Source organism: Perca flavescens, chromosome 1, assembly GCF_004354835.1.
Source record: "Perca flavescens isolate YP-PL-M2 chromosome 1, PFLA_1.0, whole genome shotgun sequence".
NCBI classification, from domain to species: Eukaryota; Metazoa; Chordata; class Actinopteri; order Perciformes; family Percidae; genus Perca; species Perca flavescens.
In genome coordinates this window covers 36,159,721-36,184,229 of record NC_041331.1, presented here as the reverse complement: position 1 = coordinate 36,184,229, position 24,509 = coordinate 36,159,721, and the positions used below count along the sequence as shown (strand labels likewise).

Sequence of the window (24,509 nt, the reverse complement as noted above, 5' to 3'; positions counted from 1 at the left end):
AACAAAACCACGTGGAAGACAAAGGAAGTGACGTTACGTATCAACCCGGAAAACGGCACAACCAACAGCTGGAGCTGTGGCTTTCTTCGGCACTTCGCTACAGATTTATCGACAAGGTACATATATCCGTTATCGACTGAATACACTCCGGTTAAGTAGCCTATTTTAAAAAGTAAGCACTCGCCACAAGTTTATAGCAGTCCGCTTAGATAAAAAGCAAACAGTGTGGACAGAAGCGAAGCTAATGTTAGCTATCCAGCTAGCCAGCTCAATTTACTGGTGCTTAAGGTTGGGATTTTCCATATATTTCTCTGAATACTGCTCTCATATGAATGCTATTTTAGGTTCCCCCCCTCAAGTTTTTAAAAGTTAACTCTACCTCGGAGGTTCACGCGAAAAACCTTTTTGATAGCGGTAACGTTATAGCTAATTTGCACAAAGCTCGGTAACGTAAGCTTGACACAAACGAAGAGGACTAGTTTTTAAATACGCAGCATCCCAAATCACTGAGATGTCAATTAGTTATCCCAATTCAAAATGTAATTTATAATTGAATCGCCATAGTCTCTTCTTTATGGATGGAAGTAACGTTCAATTACGAATTACGTTGCAGGGGAGCAGCGTGGATCAATTTAATTAAAAGCAGGTGCTGCATAAAGTTAGTGGACCGAGTATACCGAAGTCTACTGCTCCCATTGACAAGTTGAAGAACACTCGGAGGCTAAGTTGCCTTTGTATGTTTTTCACTGGATAGGCATTGTTAATTATTTCTGGCAGAAGATCATGTCAATTTATATAATGTCTTCATTTAAAGTATAACGTTACTGGGTTTTAAAACATTTGTTGACACATTTGGCAACAATAATCTAGCAGACTATTTAATGGAGTTTGGTTTAATGCTCCATACCAGGCAAGCCAGATGATCTGGTCTGAAATGGCCATGATTTTAGAAATTTCAAAAAGTACCCCTAATTTAACCCCTCGCAGGTGCCTAAAACCCTAATAATATTGTCCTCAATTGTAGCTACAGCCCTGGCTGAAAGTAATTGCATTGCTATACTGTAGGTTGATCATCATTTCTCTTGTTGATGTTTTTGAACCATAGGATTGCAGTGAACAGAATGGCCACAGACTGGTTGGGTAGTGTTGTGTCTATAAACTGTGGGGTGACGTTGGGAGTTTATCAGGGAGAGGTGTCATCTGTTGATCACGCCAGCCAGACCATCTCACTGAGACAACCCTATCACAATGGGATCCGATGTCCTCTTCCTGAGGTCACTTTCAGGTAAGAAAGAAGAAGGATGCTGACACAGTGATAACCATTGCACCTTAAGGCCCTGACACACCAACCCAGTAATGGGCTGTCGGACAGTCTGGCGAGGTCGGTGACTCGAGTCTGTTCGGTGTGTTCCGTGCCGTCGTCCGTTGGAGGAGGTGTCGGCCTTTATTTTGGCCGACTTGACTTGCTGGGTCGTACGGCGGGCAGTTGGACTCAATGACCAATCTGATTGGTGGAATGCTAACCCAGAAATGATGAGCGTGACTAATATATGTATATTATAATAAATATATATATATAATAATAATATGCCTCTCAAAATTGGACGAAAATCTTTTAAACTGTCCTTTTGTTGATCTAAAATACAGATTCAGCAACTGTATGGCCTATTTCTCGCTTAAAATGTTTTCAGAAACACGTTTCGGTGAAAATATCAGATCGTATTCCAAACGAAGCCGCCATTATGCCCGGTTGAAAAATCTGTGAGCAGCTAGACCCATGTGAAGCGTTCGTCCAATCAGCTGCCAGTTTAAATTTTTTGGGCGACAATACAGATTAGCGCTACCTGCCTGTTATGGAGATGTATTACATGTTGCGCACGCGCATAATGTTCTCTGAAGTCGGCGCCGCTTTGGTGTGTTCTGAGGCACTTTTTGGACCCCGGGGAGCCGACTGATCAGTCCGACTTCCTTTTCTGCCAACGGTCGGCTGTCGGGTTGGTGTGTCAGGGGCTTCAGGCAATGTTGAAGGCTTTACAACATCAGTAGTCAAATGTTTGACAAATGACAAATAGCCTTAATGTCTGCATCCTGCATGCAGCCAAGAATCAGATTTGTCCACCAACAAGGAGATTATATTTTAGTGTCAAAATGTGGTTAACGGTCAAAATGACATTTGGTGGAAGGGGCTGACGAACAAGTGATCAGTTTTGTGCATGTAAGATCCAGGAATGCATGTAAGATCCAGGAATTTTAACATTACAAGACAGTGCTTTTGACCATTTTGTTCTTTTTTAATCTACTGCACCTACAAGGATGAAAACAATCTGCATTGTCTATCACCATGAGTATTTTTGATTCAGTTCCAGCTCCTGATTTTTATTTTTACTTTTAACCAAATCTAATGTGCCGCCTTTTGTGGAGGTATGTAAATGAAACCCTTATCCCTTTTAAAGTGCTCATATTATGCTCATTTTCAGGTTCATAATTGTATTTAGAGGTTGTACCCGAATAGGTTTACATGGTTTAATTTTCAAAAAACACCACACTGCACATTGCTGCAGCTCCTCTTTTCACCCTGTGTGTTGAGCTCTCCGTTTTAGCTACAGAGTGAGGCATCTCACTTCTGTTCCATCTTTGTTGGGATTTGCACATGCGCAGTACCTAGGTAAGGACAACTCGCTAATTGGAAGCAGAGTATGAGTTTGTCCCACACTAGCAGCTAGGCGAGCATTATAACGTGTTACAAAGTGGCGCACGTTTGTCACAGAAGTAAAGGCTGGACTACAATCTAAAAAAAAAAAATGGATGTATGATGGCGCAGTGGATATGATCCATGCCTTTGGTGTGGGAGACCCGGGAATCGATTCCCACTGCAATACATCAACCAGTGTGTCCCTGAGCAGGACACTTAACCCCTAGTTGCTCCAGAGGTGTGTGGCCTCTGACATATATAGCAGTTGTAAGTCGCTTTGGATAGAAGCGTCAGCTAAATGACATGTAATAAGGTAATACAATAGAGTTGTTTGGAGCAGTTTGTGATCAGTGTTTTCTGTTGGAGATGGTAAGTCCCTTTGGGGTGGACTTTGGACAAAAAAAGATAAATAACACAATAAAGGAAAGGGAAAAAGCAAAACATGAGCACTTTAAATGTTAATGGCTTTTCCCACCCAATAGGCTCAACAGGCAATGGTTTTTGTTTCGGCATGCCGAGTTAAAATGAATGTCTAGGGACCTGTTGAATGCAGTTTTCATTTGTTTTGTCTTCTAGTGCCATGGATATCAAGGCGCTAAAGTTCCTAGATATCCAGAATACAGTCAACAAGCCAAGCTCTGATCAGGAAGCTGCACCAGAACCCAGCTTCATACCTTCAGGGCGCCATGGTCCGAGTAACAGAGTCACTCACCCTCATGTAACAAGCAGCAGCTCCCATGCCAGCACTGCTCCAATCACCATCCTACGCAGAGGTAGGTAGATGGGTGACCTGGGGTTAAATCACTTCTCAGTTAATTTTATTTGATAGAGACCATAGTAAAAAAAAAATATTGATATTATTTTGAGTTTTATGATGCCTAGTCTCGCATTGCCAGACCTTTTCTCCACAGCGCTGCAGAGGAAGACTGAACAGTCAGGGGTTGTTTTCATTTCTTTTAACCCATCACAATGGTCTTGGGCAGCACTAAGCTCCGGACGCAGCGAGCGTGGCTCTTCAATATGGCCTCGGGAAGGAACTTGTTTAGGAACATTTGCACCCCGCAAAAGCAAGTGCCACATAACAGTATGAAATGAAGTCAACTGTTCCCACAATACAGTAACGTGAGCTATATAAATTAGCTGGATACATGCTTAAATGTAACCAGTGTCTTACCATCACCATGTGTATTTTGTCCATAGCAAATCCCCGCCAATAGGTCCCAAAATGTGGCAGTTAGAGAGTAACATTAACATATTCTTTACACTCTTTACAGTCATTGCCTGAACGAACCAAGCAGGCCTGCCTCGTTGCACAATCGAAAGTTTCTTTAAAACTTGCCATTTTCAGCCTGCAATGTTGCTCAGAGGTTTTGGTTAATGTTGCTCGATCCAGCCAGAGTTTAAACTTCTTTTTAACTCAAAGAAAGTGGAAAGTGAGGGACGTTACTGATGTTGTAGAATATTGCATAACATTTTGGACATACTTGGAATTCTAGTCCTTTTTTTTTAATTTAATTTGATATTAACATCTTTTTGCTGTTCTTAATGAGTAATGAATACACAAAGTTTGCTAACTTGGCAAATAACACAATCGAGTTTTGTTCTGAAGCCTGGGACACTCAACACTGCAGGTGCCAAACAAGCTGCTACAAGTGAACACCAAGGAGTCAAAGGAGGGCATGCTTGTGTGGTGGAATACTACCACACAAGCAAACAAAAGACAAGTTAATTTTTCCAGTGTTCCAAACATGGACAGTTAGACGTAGATTTTCATAGGTTAGACGAGCCCAGTTTATTTAAAGATTTTGCTTAATCATTGTGAAGCTGCATCTCTTATTTTTTTTAAATCACTTTCCTATTGTTGACAGGAATTTTCCACAGCAGTGGACGTACAGTACTCCTCTGTTGAGGAACAGAACATAGATATTGTTCATAGACTGAAGGAAATGAAAGTTGCTACCAAAGAGGCTGAAAATGCAAAGTCACTCAGCATCACTGTTTTCGATGCGTACATGGTGCTCGCTCACACAAACACCAAGCAGACCGAATAGAATTAGTGGCAACGAAGGCCGACTGTGGCGTAGCCTCACGTCTCATCACGTCGCCGGTGTCTTGGCCAAAAAGTTGCACTTGAACACACCGCAAAGACTACAGTCGGCGGCCAACTAGCACGTACGTTCTGCGCCTGCGTGAGAAGAAATAACTCTCCACGCCAGCAGGCGGCGGTAATCTATTTGTCATTCATAAAAGGAAACCGGAGATACTGTATAAACCATTGATCCATACAACAAAGCAGCTTTGCCTATATTAGCCAGCAGCAGCACAGAGCCTAGTCCCTCTGCTTCACTCCCCGCTCCCACGCCGGCCGCTAGAATAAAATAGATGTTTATTGCCATTTGAACAGGTACAGGGCCGTACAGGTAAATTAGAATTTTTGAGCAGTCAGCTGTACAAAAAATATAAGAAGAAATACAATAGAAAAATACAGTGACAATATAAAGCTATATAAATACTAAATAAAATATGAAAGCAGAAGAACAATATAAAAGAGATAACAGCTGTAAGATAAATTGATAAAGTTAAGAAATACCTAGAATATCAACACAGATGACCTGAAATGGGTCAGTGTGGCTTACCGGGCCTTCCTCTTGACCAGGGTTGAATGTACGTTAGACCCTGCTCGGCTTTTGTGAAAATAATAACAACTTTTGTTTTAATGTAATAAGTTATTTTTCAGTGTTATTGACTTTTATGTTACCACCTGCCTGATTAATCTAAAGGGGCGACAAAGTAACAGGAACACTTAGCAGAGTGGGGCGACACTAGCCTGGATGCCAATCTGAGTATGACCACGTCAGGCTAGGGCGACACAGTGGCCCAAGCCAAAATATTGGAATATTGTGAAGCTTATGTTATTGTTTGTGTAAGAGCTTTGACATTGTAGTAGAAATGTTTGATTCTTCTCAGTAGTAGTACTCCGTAGTAATTTGTGGTGCCATGGTTTGTAGTGTCTTGAGGAGGTGTCTTGTCCAGTGTCTTACAGTCATAAGCAGACATGTTTAAAGTACTAGAGACCCAGACTTGGAGTAAAAGTACAAGTGCTCTATCAAACAAGTGACTTAAGTAGAAGTGCTCTTTAAGCACCACACTTAGGTGGAATTTTTTGTAGTTAAGTATTGCAAGTAGTTTATGAGAGAGAGAGAGAGAATATATTCTCGACTACTGGGGTGATTTTGTATGGGAGTGCATCTACGTAGAAAATGATGAACTTTTATGCTTTACAAACCCCAAAGTTCTGACTACTCTTCTGAAATGATTTTGGAGAGGGACATTAGATAGTTAAATACACTGGTGGACTGACATGACACCATTGTAGCCTATTCACGTAACACTATCAATCCAGGCTAAAGTGAATGATATTAATAATGCATGCATATTGCTTCCTCTAAATTGTAGGTTGTGGTCGACTAGCAGGGCCTGCTTTGGTTGTTTGATAAATTGATCAACATAGATTGTGATTGGGGGTTTGCTGTGCATGCAGACCTGCATGTCGCGCACTAGCAACAAACTGTGTGTCCAAGAACACGTCATTCAGTGTAAATTATGTTATATCAGACACAGACTGCTGGGTATACGTGCAGTTTAGTGTCCCAAATTCCCTATGGAAGATTCTACGTTCAGTTTAGTGTCCCAAATTCCCTATGGAAGATTCTACGTTCAGTTTAGTGTCCCAAATTCCCCCATACAATGTCCTTAATTATGAACCTGCTAAACCACCTGTGCTGTTTAACAGGTTTTTTATAGTCATTAATGTGCGCGTGATAAGTTTGCCGCTCAAAAAGTCATTCAGTAAGTCATTTTGTTGCTAATGTGCATTATTTACAAGCAAAAAAAAGGCGGGGCGACCCCGTTCTTCGCAAATGAGGACAAATGTTTCCCGGCACTAATACACACAGTTGCCACAATTTACAGTGTAGCCTAAAGAAATCATGATAGGCCTACTTTCCTAACCCCCGCCCCTCAAAACAAATTTTATAAACGGCGCTTTTCCGGCCGCAACCCGACCCAGTCACGAACGGCTCTGCTCACCCGGACCCGAGGGCCCGGGCTAGTCCAGACCAACCGAAGCACTTAGGCGCATGGGTATCGCTACGTCTGGGAGGGATTCTGACTTAGAGGTGTTCAGTCATAATCCCGCAGATGGTAGCTTTGGGACACTCAGTTTTGGAAAATAATAAACTAACCTGTCTCAAATAAGACCCTCATTATTTGGGACACTCAGTTTTTGGAAAATAATTTGGAACACTAAACTGCACGTATACCAACACTGTAGCTTCAATACCCATGGAAATGTGCATCACTGTGTCAGCGGCAGCTGCCGCTTACGGTACTTTACTACACACGGAGAGCCTCACTTCCCCTTAACAAACCCCGTCGGACTAACGTTCCGTCACATACACACGTTGCCCACATGACCACCTGTCTTAAAGGGGAAGGCTCGGCCGGTAACGATCATGTAAAAGGAGAACGGTGAAAGTTTACTTTTCTATCGAGCAGCAAAAAAGTTTAAACGTCAACATTGCAACGTCCTGCGAAGTGACTATTGCGCATGCGCACATGGCGATGTAGACGATGTAACAAAATATCGTGCAGCCCTAGCAACGATGCAGCACATAAAAAATGTATGGGAGTAAAAGTATTACACTCATCGAAAACATGTACTGAATTAAAAGTGGAAGAAGGACGAAAAAAGATAATGCTCCAGTAGAGTAAAGATACAGCCTTTTAGTACTTAAGTACAGTAGTGAAGTAGTTCTACTTCGTTGCTATACATCTCTGGTCCTAAGGGTCAACTTGTGACCACTGTTCCTCATTGGCAGATGTCGTGAGTCATTAGAGAATGTACTATGAGTCATACGTACAGTTACAGTAGCTGTGAAGTTAAAAATGCTGTATCATGTAGTGCTTTTGATATTTTGTAGCTCTGCACATGCTCAGATTGGCTTTATGGTTGTGTGCACGCTGTTAGGCCATAGACCTTTTTCACGGCAGACATGTTGACATGTCCTATTAGGAAAAGCACAGGTGTATTCAAAACCATTACTGATGGCTGCATTCCACTTAGGAGAGGCCCTGGTACTGTTCATGCTGACTCACTGAAATAGCTTACTGGGAGACTTGATGGAACTGAGCCATATAAGGTTATCAATTTCAGCTGTGCTTTTCCTACTATGACAAGTCAAAATGTCTGCTGTGAAAAAGGTCCATTTCTGAAACCTCTAAAATGTTGACATTTGACATCATAACTGTTAGAAATAGCTTGTTGAAAAACTTTCAGTTTTACTGTCCTTTTACGAAGATTTAGTGAGTAGTAAAATGAATTAAAATGAACCCCTTTTTATTTCTTATTTAAGATCATTTTTGTGGGGCTTTTCTCTTTTTTTATTGTGTAGAGACAGTGGATGGATGTGAAAGGGGGAGAGAGATGGGGGGGGATGACCCGCAGCAAAGGGCAGCAGGTCAGATTCGAACCTGCGCCGCTGCAGGACTCAGCCAACATGGGTCGAACGCTCGTACTGGGTGAGCTAGAGGCCGCCCGAAAATGAACCCCTTTTTAATAATAAAAAAATCCAAATAACTACAAGCTGTCATGGGTTGTCAGGGCAGTTCTGCTGTCACATCTCAGTCACACCTTGATACAGAAATGCACATTTGCATTTTTGTCCAAGTCCCAAGTTATACATGTAGCTGTAAACCTCAGAATGTGTTACTCAACCTTACTGATTAGATAAAGGCTAAAAACAGCATTTCCTCTCGTCAACATCCAGTCAGCAGGAAGACTGCTTGGACAGCTCTGTGGCCTCCGCCAGAATCAGTTAAAGCCGGTTCACTTTCACACTCAGGATCCCCAAACAATGGAAAGGTCAGAGGTCAATAGAATTGGCTAATGGACACTGTGTAATATTCTTGGACTTAGTTGTAAAAACGACCTCTGCTCTCCCGTGCATGGAAGATGAAGCTAGCACAAGAGAAAAGAAAATCAGTTATGAAAAGTTGATATGCTCATATTGCAGTCTGCATTTTTCGTTTTGTGTCAGCAAGACTCGTAGCTCGCTGACCCAGTCCCTACTCCTACTCCTTGTGTGTCACTAGTTCCTATTCAGAAGCTTGAGCATGGGACCAAACACTTATTTGCTATAATTCCCCCCTGAGATTCCCATAGCGTGCTAAAGGCTTGTACCAAAGTTCCTCTTTGTGTGTGACTAAGATCAATAAACATTCCCCCTCCCTCTCCGTATCTGCTCCTAAAGAGAAGGTTGTGCAAAGCCTGGCTTTCGTGCCTCGTTACCCTCCTGATCTCTCTCTCTCTCTCTCTCTCTCTCTCTCTCTCTCTCTCTCTCTCTCTCTCTCTCTCTCTCTCTCTCTCTCTCTCTCTCCCCCCTGCTCAGCACAGGAAACCCCCCGCCCCCCCTCCCCGACAGGAAGCCATGTTGTCCCAGTGTGCTCGGAAGGCCAAAGCGATATCAATTGTGGAAGCAGTGTTTACCTTCTGAGTTTTTTATTTTAATCTCCAGCTCTCAGGCTGGTGGCCAGGGAGCTAATGCCCAAATTGCATGGGGCCAAAGTGCTGAGTGGCTTGGGCAGGGCTGGTCCTTTCACACGCAATGCCATGCTCCCAAGAAGCCCCCGGCCACAAAGAAGAGAAAGCAGGGTGGGCCGTTGCTTATACAAGATCTCGGATTCCAGAAATGGTTTCTGAATATCTGCCATTTATCTTTCTGGGAGAGTAGGATGGGAATTTAGAAGCTGCTTTTGTGAATGATGCAGAGTTAAATTCCATCAGACTTAAACAGATCTCATTAAGAGGGCGTTTTGAAAGAGGACCCCAAGACTCTGCCCTTATGAAAACCGTTCCCATAACCAGCAATGTTTATGGGAACGACGAATTTTACTCTATATGGAGTAAAATTGTTTGCAGCTTAGTGTTTTCCCCATAAATCCCTGCTTCAGATTTCTTTTTAACCTCCTATATATCTTGGAAAGGTTTTGCTGGGCACCTATGTTTTGTTGAGCTTCACACACATGCAGCTCCACACATTCACACTGAGAGCTTCCCAGTTTGATTACAGACTTCCACCATTAACCGCACACCAACTCTTGTGTTTTTAAGTGCCTTGCTCGCAGGCACATCAGCTGTAGTTACTGAGGTGGTTGACTGTTGCAGATTCATGTTCAGATTTTCTCAGCTGAATGTCCGTTTAGTCTTACATTTCAATGCATTTACCCCCACTGTGGCCTGTAGGTTTTACACGCTGTCGGTCTACTGTTTATCTTTATCCATACCCGTTTAGCTGATTTATCTGTCCCTGATAACACAAATCAACAGTGGAACTGCTGTGCTATCTGGAAATGCTAGGGACTGTAATGAAAAATGAATATCAAATGTTGAATGATTAGTTGGGAGATCACTTAAAAATAGTACTAAATATTCCCTAATTTGATTCATTTTTCACAGTTTAGCACTGCGTTATAATATGTATGTACTTAACCGTGCAATTTTTTGCCATGTTTTCAGTGTGAAATATTCCTGGCCTGTGTAGTTGTACTAATTTGTGGTGGTGAGTTTGTCTTAAGTGAACACAGTAAAGATCACTGTCCTACCTACTTGTTATTCATTAGCCTGTTTGACTTGGAGCTCTGCCCACTTCATTCAGATTTATTATTACTAGCATGACAAAACACTTCCTTGTAAATACAGACACTGTTGATTTGTGCTAATAAGCATGGTAGCTTTTATCTCCGTTCACACAGGTAAACGCACAAACTAAACCTTCTCCCCAACACTTTAGACCAGACTTAATAATATTGTTCTCGCTACTTGTAATTATAATTAGTAAATCACTTATGAATACTTAGTAGTACGCGTACCTGTGTTCAGAGGGAAACCTTATATTTGGGAAGGTCTGTAGTAGTGGTTGTAAGGCCGTGTTGTGGTATTGAGGCAGGTCTCAAATTAGCTTAATGTTGGTTATTGGCTTAGTATCAATACAATGTACTATGACTGAGCCTCCCAGTGTCTTGCGTGAGAGTCCATAGTACCTTAGCTGTCACAGTGACAGTAGCGTGCGACTGTGCCTCTCTGTCTCCCTGTTAGCGTGAGAGCTCAGCGTGGTTGGGGTTGAAGGCCAGGTTTTTCCAGTTTTTTTTTTTTCTCTGTTCATTTAGTTTTTTTGTTCTTGCATACATGTATGTAAACTTTATTGAGTATCGCTCAGTCAGCCATTGTATGATTTGTGGGTCTGTGGAGTTTTGCTAACCGGGAGAGGATAAGAAAAGTACCAGTCAGAGTTACGCAAGATAAAAGGCCAGAATTTGAAACTGCAGAGTGCAGGAACTCATTGTGTGTGGATTACACTATTCACAACACAATGATGTATAGTAAGATAGCTCATAACTCCTTTCAGAGGTGATTAGGATGTTAATCTGTGCATTTTGGTCTTGAGATTAAAGCCAAAATGGGCCTGTGGTAGCCCAGAGCAAAAAACTCTCTGGCTTTAACTGTATGTTAGGTTACGATTCCCATAATGTTGTGGGTATTTTCCTCACAAATCTAATTTTGTGTAAAATAATTTGGATGGGAACCATTTTCACTGCCCATGAACTACAATTGCCCATTCCATGTTATTACTTTGGTTTCTTGAATTTAACTTTTTCTGTAAAGTGTGAGTGTTTTCTCACAAATACATGTTGAACTCAGGCATCTATTTAGAATTATTTTTTAAATTGAAAATAATTTTAAGTCTTTTTTTTATTTCTTTAGCATTTATAAGTAGTATATAAACATTTAATACATGTAGTGTATCACATACTTTTATGTAGTTGTAAGCTTAAAATAATAGTGTTTATTTATTTACAGTTTTTTCAGCAATTATAACTTCTCCTACAAACATGTTTTATATTATGTATTTTACTATATTATAATTCTCGGTTAATACACTAGTCTCAACTTATGGGTGCCCACCGAAGGAGTGAAAGTCGTAGCAAATACATTAATCTGCTTACAACGTTGTAATGTTTATATGCTGCTTATAGATGCTAAATAGGGGAACTTTAAGTTAGGTTTTGCCAAAAATGTCTCATTATATTTTAGGCATCCAACATGGATACAACTGAATTCATGATTCACTTCATTTTAAGATGCACTAATTACTTTTCACTTTCGTTAACCTCACAAGATAGGGCATTCATGTGGGGTCGAAATAATCAGATAATCGCTTCAATCTTAATGTCTCTGTGTTCTCTAGTCTCTACAGGTTCCTCTAACAGCAGAGGGGGGACACAGGCCACACAAAGGAAAAACAATGTGTGGAATGGAGGTGCTAGAGAGCTGATGAGGCCAAAGGATGACGAGTGCTTCAGAGGCGGGACTGATGAGAACATGGACACAGACTTTGACTTTGAGGGAAACCTGGCTCTGTTCGACAAAGCCGCTGTCTTCTCCCAGATTGATGGGACCACCTGCAACAGGGCAAAGCCTCACAGCAATCAGGGCGAACATAAGCCCCTGTCCTATCGCCATGATGAGAATATTCTGGAGGTGAAGCCCGTCATATACCGACAGATAACAGTGCCCCAGCATGGGGGCAAAGAGTACTGTACCGGTGAGAACAAGACACGTGCACACTGCTATCATACGGCACACATGAACACACTCGCACATTTAAGAGTAAAGCTGTGCTTTTACGTGGCCGGGTTGGGTCAGTGAGTAAAGCAGTTTATGCCTTGACACAGAGGTCCAGGGTTTGAGTCTGACCTGTGACGATTTCCTGCATGTCTTCCCCCTCTCTCCCCTTTCTCTCCTAGCTGTCCTGTCAAATTAAAGGCGGAAAAGCCTTTAGAAAAGAATCTTAAAAAAAAAAAAACGCAATACGGGTAACAGGGATTCTCATTAAATGCATTGGTCAGAGAAAGGTCTCCTTGTGTCAGGCTGACTGAAATCATATCCTCCTGTTTACTGTTTATCATGGCTTTTAAAATCCCCATATCGCCCTCCTCTTGCAATTAGGCACACAGAGATGATAAACCCGTTCTTTCTCACACTTGAGCTCACTTTAGGAACCTGAGCGTTACATAACTGGTTAATACAGACATAGGATAAGTAAATGGCATGCTAACACAGGCCCTGGAGTCACTCTGCAGGTGTAGAGTGGGCGGTATTGGAGAAATGGCTGACTCGTATGGTGTATGAGTAAGTGTTATACTGCAAGCAGAGGGATCAAAATCCACCTTTGTCTGGTCCCAAGATAAGGTAGTTTGCAGGGCCAGCGTGGAATAATTTGGGGAAGCAGGTATACATTGGACCAGTCAGCTCCATCGTGATGCTCAATAAAAGCCCTTCTCTTGGCTGCTCCAGATACGCTCTCGCTCTCTGGTCAGCAGAGAGCAAGTGCTGTCCTGAACAAGGTCCTAGGACTAGGGGGACTAAAACAAGGCTGTGTATCCCAGACTGTCTGTCAATCTGATTGTGGTAACACCGAGCAGCTCAGCGGGAGCAGCTGTCCGCCACTCAGCAGACAGCTGCCAAGCAGAGCCTCCTTTTCTTACTGTACAGGCAGAACTGCTTCCCAGGGCTGTCATCATAATCCCCATCCTCTGCACTCTGTAATTAGCATGCCGCTGTACAGCCTTACATAAACAGCACCTCTGAAGCAGGAACAAACCTCAGTGCTCTTGACCTGGAATCTTTGCCAGTAAACAGATACATCAACAATACAAGAATAGAGAAAGAAAAACAAAGTGCCTGCCTGTATGTTAGGGTTGCCAAAGCACGCTGGCATGGGTGTTTGACAGGCCCGTTTCTACGGACTATTGTTAACTGTAAAGGTTCCAATCTGTAGGTTTAGTTCCGCTATTGTCTTGCTTTCCTGTGGTGTGATTGATTCCAGCTGTGCAGTGAAATTGCAACCAAGCCAACTGTCAGCTGGTTTTCCTCGTTTTTCTTCTTTATTTCTGCTGTATCACTTTGGAGAAAGCAGGATGCAAAAGCAATGTGTGTCATCACACAATATTTTAACCCATGTTAACCCAGTGACCTCGGGATAGATGTGAACCTCTGTGTGTTATGATCTTCTCTTGAAACTGCATGCTGTCAGGTAAAGTGATGCATTTTAAGGTTCAAGCTGCAGTTTTTTGACGTTTTGATTCATAGACCTTTTTATATGACTTTCACCTGATGGAGGATTCTCTTTCTAGCCTGACAAGCCAGACCCACATCAAGATGTTGGGTCTGGGAACTCCTCGTTGTCAGGGCTCAATCCGAGGGGCGGGATAAACGGTTGTCTTTCAAATTCCCTCTGCACGCAATAGGATAGCGCTACAACCAGGCAGAGCAACGAAGAAGGAGTTAGTTGAAGGAGCTAGTTGATAGATTAAACTTTTGGTCGACTAAACTCCAAAAACATCTTCCTTTTTTAAGAATGATTTCTGTGCCGTTCTTTTCTCAAAGAAAAGCTTAACTCCAAGTCTTCTCCTGGCTGCAAATTAATTTTGCTGCCGCTAGGGTTCGTCTAGATTTCTAGGCTATTTTCTTTCTACAAAGTTCTTGAACTCCAGAAAGTGTTATATACTGGCGTGTGGGATCATAAATGGTGTAACAGAATCAAAAAATTCATTTTCAAATTCATATGAACTTTACCTCCTTAAAGTAATCGTTTCAGCTCGAAGCCGTCATCAGCCGAGTGCAACATTTAAAAACGGTAATAGATATTTTTTGTATTATCATTTATGGGCCAAGGTGCGGTCTGAACACGTAGCTGTAGATGTAGTTTCTGTTGATTAGGGATGTAACGATATGAAAATGTAATCTCACGATTATAGTGACCAAAATTATCACTGTTTTCGGTATTATCGCGGTATTTTTGTGTGTTCAATATGTTCAGAAAGCATTGATAGTCCTACACAAGCTGAAATAGTTTCAAAAAGTGCAACAGTGTTTATTATATTACAAAAATATAGGCAATAGGCCTGTAAAAACTATTGAAAACTGGCTACTGAAACCCTGGCCCGCTGTAGGGTGTCCCGTAAGAACTTGAACCAGAGATGTCTGACTTTGGGATCTAGGAAGATTTATTTACAACTCCAACATGATGTTGACTATGAAGTCATATTTGACGTTGCATGTGAAGTTGGATGTGGATCTGAAATATAAACGAATAATAATGCACATTAATAAGCATCTGACTTACTATAAACATTATTTACCAAAACTAAATGTTATAGCCACCAGCATATAACAAGAAACAGTACTAAGAATTACATTCATTTCTCTGTAATAATTAACATAAATGTAACATATTGCTCAGTAAGACAAACTGAGAATAAGCCACATCTATTACAGCACACGTATCCATAACGGAGTGTCATAAAGGTGTAATACACCTTTAATAGCTAAACACGTGGGTCCACAGCGCTAGTCTGTTTACTGGCGATTGTACGTTGCTAGCAAATTGCCCTAACACAACCTGAATATCAACACGTGGCTGCACAAGTAATATTAAACAATCTGCACATCTATCAGCTATGCAATAAGAAACACAGCAACAGCAATATTATCAAGGCGATAATATATCTCTCTCTAAATAAATGTCATGTTGTAACACAGGCTAAACTTATCCACATCGTAGCAGAACTATTGAAATATGAATAAACGTAGCTTTAATGTTTACACAGATAACGAGGCAGTAAAACCCATGACAGTTTAACAAGCTACAGAATAGTTTTAACTTACGTTCTGGGCTACACACGTCACTTCAACAAGTCCGAAAACGGGAAAGGATTGATAAAGGAAAAAAGTCAGTTTACAACTGCTGTTCTGTCCCCTTCGCCTGTCTGAGCGCGAGTGATTGGCAGGAGATCAAAGCGATGATTCTCGTCACATCATCTCAGGAGAGCGAGAGCAAGTGTTACTATGGCCTTTTTTACAAGGCTGATAAATGTCCTGAGCGGTGTCATCTCCGCCTTCCCCCATGATTCCAACTTCAAGAAACGCACTGTAGGCTACGCAGTGCGCCCGCGCGGCAACTTCAGGACACTCCGATGAAGCTGGGAACACAGTTTCCACAGCGTGGTAATCCACCGTGATAATAATATTTTAAATGAAAACGGTAATTGTTATGTTTACTGCGGCTTACCGTTACACCGGTAATCGTTCCATCCCTACTACTGACTGTCCTGATGTCAATGGAGAGCTCATTGTCCAGCCACAGCAATCATTGCAAATGCAAATCAAGTCAATGAACTGAGTAGTGATGTTCACTATGGCTGAACAGACAAATTGACTATTAATTTACTAACAGAAAATCCAATGAAATACAGTGTGCTACATGGTTTGGTTGATAAGGGATTTGTGCAAAACGCAGCTCAGAAAGCCCAACAACGAGCTGTTGGAAACAAAGAAATTACCAAAACGGTACAAGGAATCTCCCAGATTACGGTATTAAGCTTCTTTTCTGTGCCCCACTGAACCAATGCACCATCATCTTGCTACCTCATCAGCATGCAGCTCAACGTAGTTGAACTCTTGCGGTGCAGCAGAGAGGAATGGAACAGCCTCGTCTAACCCTCCCTAACCCAACACAAGCCTTAGTCACACATGGCCCGCATCCAGCCAATGTGTATTGCTTTCAGTCCCGTCAGTTTCCTTGTCATGCTTGAAGGATTGCTTCCAGCTCAGTTTATTCTAGTGCTGCTGCATACTAATGGCTACCCGGTTTAGCTAGTTTACTGTTGAGTTTTGTTTTCGGACCACATCGAGAGTGTGTATGTGTGTATCTGTGTTTAAATCACTTCATTTGTGTAGGAGTTTGAAGGAGGAGGAATTGGCATGTGTGTGTATGGGGGTGGGTAGTTTTGGTAGCGGCAACTTCAGCAAGAGAGTTATTAAGAAGCACACCTGGCGGGATGGTTAAAAAGCAATTGGTGCATGCAACTCCCTCTTCCTCTGATCTTGGCACTCAAGGCAGCAGTTTGTATGTATGACAAGAGGCAGTTGACTTTTCTCTGCTTATCGCTCATGTGAGGAATGGCATTTCAGTTGCCCACTGAAACATATTAGCAGTCTTTGTGCGGTATCAATAAAAGAATTGTGGGAAGGGAGCAGGGCCAACCTAAAGATAAGCAAGAATTTCAGTCATGCACGGCATGAGTCTCCGTGTTTATATGTAATTATCGTGTGTGTGTGTTCACATCAGCTTTTTATGTGTGTGTTGTAGGATAAGGTGTATGCTTGCGTGTGTGTCAGTGTGAATTTGTGCACACCAATGAGGCCACCAAGTTCTCAGCTACCAGGCCAGAAATCTGTAGGGGGCCATTAAGGACTTAACTGCCTCCCAGCAGCTTTATTTATCAAAGGGATCCTGAGCCTTGCAGTTCCCCCAGCTTGACTTTCATTACCCTTCTAATGTGCCACGGGCAATAGACAGCTAGGGATTAGCAAAGGCTCTTTAAAGGTTCCACACACTTCAGTTTGTACAGTGATAAAAGGCCTTAATTGTAGTTCTCTAATAGAGTAATTAAAAAATACACAAAGGACAACAATTCTGACAAGGTAAGGGGACTTCACGTCACAAGACAAAAACAATGGGTTGAGGCATTTTCTTAAAAGAAAGATGGTTACTAAAGAGAAGGTGAAAAAAAGCTTGATCTGATGGTGGTATTGAGTGGAAATGTAATAGTGGTTAAAGACGTCCAATCCACATGTAGTTACTAGATATCTGACCTGGTAAGAACATTTTTTTTATTTATTTTTTTTTTTATACGAAAGGTAAACCTCTGCACAATTCTTAAAACCAGTGCTCAGTGTCATGTGCTGCATGTCAGGCCTCTTCAGTAAAATAGACCAAAGTAGGGTCCATGTGACGCAGTTGGCCCATCACCTTCTTGCACATATTCAGCCCCTTACGGTTTTGACTCTCTGGTAGCTGCCCCATACAACCGGTCCTCCATCACTGGCCAGTAATGGGTTAAGTGTTAAGTTGAAGGCTACCTTTATTTTTTTATTTATTTTTATTTATAAAGGACAACACACATTAATCAACATTTCTGTAAATGTGCCAGTGTTAGCCAGCCGGCTAATTTTCAACTGCAGTCCTTTTGGCCAGATGATTTTAGACCAGAGCAAAACGAAGAAGCAAGACATCAGTACAGGTTAAATTATACAGACAGCTAGAGCATCAGAGAAGCTATCTGTGTTTGCCATGCAGAGCCACAAGAAGCAGCAAAGCACCAGCATATCTAAACATCAAACAGCATTCACATTCAGTACAAGATATTATACAAGCATCGAAACACGGCCAAGCATCATAGGCCACAAGCCACCTTCTAACCGCGTTCAACCATGCAAAACAGTAACAAGCCATAACAAAAGGATAAAATAAGTTACATCACTCATGAGGGATGTGTTAATATAGGATAGGTTAATATGATGGTAAAAATACCATACCACCAAACCTTAACAGTTTAGGGACAGAAGATCGTTCCTCATTCACTTCAATTTCTTCCTGTTTTGTCCAGCTGGTGTAGTGAAGAGGATTTGAAGCCCTCATGAGCCCGTTTCCCTCCCATGTGGTTAATAAGTCTTACATGGCTATTTGTGCAAGTAAGAAAGAGTATACTCAGTGTTGTGTGTTTGTCAGGAAAGCGCAACCCTAAAACAAACATGTTTGCCGCAGTGATAGCATTGCTTCTTTGTTGCCAAATGGACTTTGTCTACGCCCAAAAACAATATCTGAGTTTGGCCCCAAATGTCAAAAGGGGGGAATTTCTGCAGTTGTAGGTGCACTGAATTTGTTGAGTTTTGACAGTGTTTTCGTTAAGTGCTCCATCAAAGACATGATCATTTGAAAAAGGTTGTGCATTCCTTGAAATGCCAAGTGCAATTAAGTTGGGGGACGTATTTCAACTAAAAATTACAGTGTATGAATTACTTTGGTCGTTTCAAGATAAAGATTTTTCTTGTTTAACAGCCATTGGCAGATGAGGCAACTATTTTAATTTAAGAAACTGAGTTGAATCTAACGTATAGCCCACCATGCCTCCCCCATGTTTAGCCGCCCCCATCTCTCACCAGGAGCCGTTGGGATACAGGTGCAGGTGTTCATATATAAATATACATATATATGATGTTTGTCCCTTTTTTGTCACGCCAACCTGCTGTATGTTTTGACTGAGACAGCAGCCGATGTGGGGGGTCCAGCCCAGTGTAGCCTCATCCCAGAGCTCAGGGTTGGGGATTGGTCAGAAACCATGTGAAGGTGCGTGTGAACTGACGACCTGTGGGGGAGTAGGCGTCTCACTCTGGCTGTCTCATGTTTGTCATGTTTTGTAAAGACTGACAATCTTCCCTTTGTTGCCACAGACAGCAGTGACAAACAGCGGAGGAAATGGAGTATCTTCCGTGATGAGAACAGATCGGGTCATGAGGAGGAAGAAGGGCTTTTCCCTGGAGAATGTGATTCTGTGTGTTTATCCGTAGACCAACGTTTGTCGTTATCTTAGAGGTCGGGTTTCTAGGTTTCACTTCTACTCCAGCTGTTGTTTTTCAAGGTGCACTGATGACTGACGAAGATACATTGCAAAAGGACACAGTACTTATGAAGATGTATTACAGTTCAGGTCTAATTTGGAAATATATTGCATGTCAGACCACTTCAATGGATGCAGGAATGTAAGAGTAAAAATATGCGGGTTACTATTCTTCAGCTTTCTTTTTCAGGAGTTAATTTTGGACAAATTAGATTTCCTAAACTTTATCTAAATTTGATATATACTGTCCTCATTTTCATCTTGAAATTCAAGATTTAGGCATACATTAAAATATATACCTTGTGGCATTTATTCTAGCAAAATGTCTCCCAGTCCTAACTCCCACTGTCATAAAATCAGAAATCTTACATGGATCATTTTTACGGGAATGTTATCGGTAGAATAAAATCTACCAATAAGCCGTGCAAGGTTCACTTGCCTGTTTTGGGCATGGTGCTTGAGATGACTTAGATAGCAACGGTGGAATGTTAATGACAGACTTTTTGTTAGTGGAGAAATTCTATTTTTGTGCCTTGTGTCTTGCTTAAGGACACCTAATCTGGGCAGATGTTTGCTAGAACAGGAAGATGTTTTCATTAACAACTAAACCACCCTGCTGTGCTCATGCTCTAATGTTCTGTTGCATTAGACGTAATAAAGTATAGAACAGCATTAAAATGCTACCTATCTCACCTCGTGTTCTCTCCCTGCAGATTCAGGCCTGGTGGTTCCCAGCGTGCCCCATGAGCTTCATAAGCGTCTACTAGCAGCTGCGGAGCGCTGGGGCCTGTCTCTGGAGCGCAGGCTGGAGACCATCGGCGTTTGTTCTAGTCAGATGGCCCTCACTCTGCTGGGAGGACCAAACAGGTAAAGAATAGCACTGTGTGGTGTAATAGGGCGGCCTACCAATGTCTGATAAGGGTGTAAAAGAATGAAGTTAGCCAGTTTCTAAATATCCGCTGCCATTGTATAATCAGAAAAGGTATGTGCAACAATGTGCCAATCATCGTTGTCTGAGTAGTTGTATAATCATTAGAGCTGGTCTGTCCAACTTTTTGTTTTCATGTCCAGTTCCCATGGCAATGATCTTTACTGCCATGTTTCTATATAACTTACAGGGTGTTAACCTTGACCCCCCCCCCCGGGATTATTTTCTTAGGAGAGCACTACAGTGAGCAGTCACACTGCAGGTCACGAACACCCTAATACAGTGAAGCAACCTTGTTTGGTATTGCTTACCTTTATGAGCAATGTAGTCCTACTTAAGATCAAAGAACGGCAGCGCAGAGGCTCATATAACAAACAGCTTTATTGTCTCAGATCTTTTTTTGTTTTTATCAATTTGGCACTGTAATACTTGTGTGTCAAGTTTTTTTCTGGAACTACTGTGATCTCAGATCAAGTGTACATTTATATTGTATTACCAGAATCACAGACACTACAATGGTGTTTCACTACTTCCCTATCCCCTGTCATACAAGTCATAAAGTGAACAGATACTCAAGGCTGAAATTAAGCTTCCAATTAATTCACCAAAGTGCCCATGATCACAATAGAGAACTTTCTAGTGGACTGAAGTTTTTGTTTTGTTTTTTTTATAATCCAAAGTTATTGATGTATGTGACATGTGATTTGTTTTAATACAAAATCAAGCAGATTAATAACAGGAGTTAGTAAACTCACCAACTGGCTTTCTATTTACCTCAAAGTTCTACGTAGCTACCAGTTAGATTTTTGCATTGCATGGCTAGCTATTGTAAATGGCACCATGATTGGATGATAGGGTTCTAACTGCAAAGTCAGGGCTCTGATCAATCTTCAATATATTGACAACTTATTATCATTATAACAGTAAATGTCTTCCTCCACTGTTTGAAATTTTTTTTTATTTTTGTGAGCAACATTGTCCCTGTTTTAACTAAGAAAGATGAATAATCCCAATATAAAGCGGATTTAAAAAAAATATATATATACCACACTACAAAGGACTTGTTGAACATTGCAAATTCTCTACTTTTTTTCTTTTACTAACACTAGCTTTGTTATTGTTAGTTTAATTTTTTTCTAAAAAAAAAAAAAGAGTTTTTTGTATAGGTTAGTTGGTCTGTCCTTTCTGAATACAGATTAAAGATGAGCCAGGATTTCCTTTTTAGTTTTAATCAAATGTGTATTTAGTGTTTTCAACCTACCTGTAGGTTACCGTTTGTTGTAAAGTGACTGAATCACAGTACGAGTTGATATTGCATGCTGGTTCAGAATAGCACGTGTACACTGGCAGGATAGAGGGCTCCCTGGTGTCTTTAAACAGTCATGTCTTCTGTTGTCTTGACTGAGACTGGATTAGGGTTGGTTATTAGCCCATAGTGGATATGATGCAATTTGTTTGATAACATATTTATTGTTTAATTTATGAATACTACATTGGTTGTACTTTGTCTGTGAAGTAATCTCATGAATGTCCCCAGACTCACACCAAAAAATGTCCACCAGAGGCCCACTGTGGTCCTCCTGTGTGGGCCACACATCCAGGGAGCCCAGGGCATCAGCTGTGGTAGACACTTGGCCAACCACGAAGTGGAGGTCATCCTGTTCCTGCCCAATTTTGTCAAGATGCAGGAGTCGGTCACCAGCGAGGTCCACCTCTACAGCAGAACCAAGAGCAAGCAAGTGGCCGGCGTCAAAGGTAGAACCCACCAACGGAGAGTTTTTAGATCATTAAATCCCTGTCCGTTCAGGATTTAGTGACACTGATGGGCAGGGCCATGCTAGGTGTATGGGCTGATCTATGTCCAAAGGGATGGTGATAAATGTGGTGAAACATGATTCAGAGTGTCTTTGATAGGATCAGTTCATGTTGTTCTGTTGGAACAGACCAGCACAGATAAATGTTGCCCTCTAGTGGAGCAGCAGCATTCAAGGCAAGTTGTACCATTTTTGACGATCATTTATGACGCTTGAAATTATTTTAGATAGACCGTAAAAGATTGTTTTTAGTGTCTCCAGGTTTCAGTTTTTGGCAGGATCCCTTGCACCAAAAATGTATTCTCTCATGGTTTTGTGAGGCACCTTTTTGAAACCCTGCGTTCACCAACTTTACGGGTCTCTTTCTTCTCCTTTTCCTCTGTTCCTCCTCCTTTTCCCAGACCTGCCAACAAGCCCTGTTGATCTGGTCATCAACTGCCTGGGTTGCCACGAGAACCCAATGCTGAGGGAGCAGGCCTGGTACCAATCAGCTGCTGACTGGGCCAACCAGAACCGGGCTCCAGTCCTAAGTATCGATCCCGCGGTCAGCGGCGAGCATCAGACTGTCGAGGCGAAGTGGACCCTCTTTTTGGGCCTTCCGCTACCTTTAGCGGAGACGGAGAGCAGGGTGTACCTCTGTGACATTGGCATCCCTAAACTGGTTTTCCAGGAAGTTGGAATCCGCTACCACTCACCCTTTGGATGTAAATTTGTCATTCCTCTGCACACGGCATAACGGACTACCCACTGACATTGCTTAGTTACAAATGGACAAATAGGAGGGAATGGTCTGCTTTTCCACAGTGGGTAAAGGTACCATTGTGTAGGCGGCAATAGCTGCAGAGCAAACCATATGACGTAAACAGTATTTTGTTACAAAGTGTATAGAACTTGATGACACGTCTGGAATCATATGGCGCTGGTCTTTCCTCCCTACCCCGCTGGAAACTCCCGGGGTTGCCGCGCGTTGCGTGCGACACCTCTTGTTTTTGAGAGGGAAAGGTTTCCTGTTCTTTGGTGTGTTTTGATAAGGGCTCCGTGACGATGTGACTATGTTTACAAAATGCTGACCACTGTGAGTATCCGTGACCTCTGATCCTGTCACCAGTCAGAGCAGCAGAGACACAGTTCCTGTTTCCTCCTTTTAGATTGCATGTGGTCCTGACCCTGTGACCCTGTGCACAGCTCAGCCTAAAACCGTCTGCCAACGCAAACCTGCCATTCATCTGGCCCACAGTTGATTTCCATGTCCATTGTCTTTCAATTTAATGCAATTTTTTATTTCCTTAAATGGGTATATTTTGTCTAATAGTGGATGTTACATGTTTCACTGAAAAGGGGATATTACAAAGAATATATATTTTTATTTATTTTGGGAATACATCTCAGGAACGAATGAATGAGCAATGGAAAAACTTTTACATTTACGTTAAATCCGATATCACGATAGTTATGAGTTTATAACCACTGAATGAAAAGTGGTAGCAGGCACCCCTGAGGATTAATTTCTTGCAGATTAGACACGATTTTGAAGCACACATTCCAAAAACCAAAAACATCTTGGACCAAATTAATCTCTAGAGATTATAGATAGTAAATAGTGGCGAAACCTAATTATTACTTTCCATTTTCACACATCAAATTCAGCCACCTTCAGTGAAATAACCACTTCCTTTCTTTTGGTCAGCATAGTGATCTCCTGTTACAACCTCAGACACCTCAGGCAAATTGTCAACTTTACAAGTAAAAGGAAAATAGCCTTATTTTTTTGACTGGCAGCTAAACAAAATACAGCACTTCAAGTTAAAACTTGAGTCAAAAAATTGTAGTCATGAGTTATAAATGAGAGATTGATAGGCTTTGCAGGGTTCTCACTAAACTAACTCCTACACTTTGGATTTAATGAATCATTTAATGTAAGGTCAGCGGTCTCTGGACTGAATGTGTGATGAAGGGGTGATACATTTTGTTTAAAGTAGTGGCCTTGGCTGCTCTGACAAAAATAGTAAATCAAGGAATTTGTGGTGAACAAGAGTTATTTAATGAATAGCTCCTTAAGAAAAATTTTTTTTCTTCTATCTCCTGAGAGATTGCCCAGATCCAGGCGTTCAAAGTTTAGATGAAGCTTAAACTGTTGGGGCTTCTGCAAAGTTCTGAGTTATATATCTGAATATTAATATGAATTAAACCTTCACTCAGGGAAACATGGGCAGTTTAACACACTCCAGCCTCTTTTCCTGCTCGTTCTCAAATCCACTATTTTTCTTCTCCATTGCAGCAGAGTCTAAATGAAACACGATTTGATCATGACTGTAAATCAAGAAATCATGTTTAAAAACATTCCACATTCCTTGCCAGTTTGATTGGCGAGGAGTCTTAACTTAAGATCATTTAGTGTTACTTGAGGGGGGCATTTCAATACAAAATATGTGTTTAGTTCCGATGGGTTTGTATCTCACATTTTTTAGGAGTGTAGTAAACTTTGGAAAATCTT

The 24,509-nt window shown here is 41.6% G+C and overlaps 1 protein-coding gene across 3 annotated transcripts; it reads left to right on the top strand.

Moving 5' to 3' along the window:
• The first annotated feature begins 31 nt into the window (after nt 1–31).
• On the top strand, nt 32–24,509 carry LOC114553890 (enhancer of mRNA-decapping protein 3). Of its 3 annotated transcripts, none has more exons than XM_028575344.1 (7): nt 32–116; nt 1,106–1,285; nt 3,269–3,465; nt 11,998–12,354; nt 19,987–20,140; nt 21,739–21,956; nt 22,417–24,509. In XM_028575344.1, the coding sequence occupies exons 2-7, from the start codon at nt 1,122–1,124 to the stop codon at nt 22,749–22,751; spliced, it is 1,425 nt and encodes a 474-aa protein (XP_028431145.1). In that variant the 5' UTR covers nt 32–116; nt 1,106–1,121; the 3' UTR covers nt 22,752–24,509. The 3 variants fall into 3 exon arrangements, with proteins under 3 accessions (XP_028431145.1, XP_028431135.1, XP_028431155.1); XM_028575334.1 differs by lacking the exon at nt 32–116 and adding an exon at nt 126–288; XM_028575354.1 differs by lacking the exon at nt 32–116 and adding an exon at nt 126–288 and having other exon boundaries at nt 21,764–21,956; nt 22,417–22,576.

Excerpts from the sequence above, each read along its gene's own strand:
- LOC114553890 (XM_028575334.1), top strand. The coding sequence starts at position 245 with ATGTTAGCTATCCAGCTAGCCAGCTCAATTTACTGGTGCTTAAG. Across the intron at positions 1,286-3,268 it reads CTTCCTGAGGTCACTTTCAG|TGCCATGGATATCAAGGCGC; the intron begins GTAAGAAAGAAG and ends TTTGTCTTCTAG. Across the intron at positions 12,355-19,986 it reads GGGCAAAGAGTACTGTACCG|ATTCAGGCCTGGTGGTTCCC; the intron begins GTGAGAACAAGA and ends CTCTCCCTGCAG.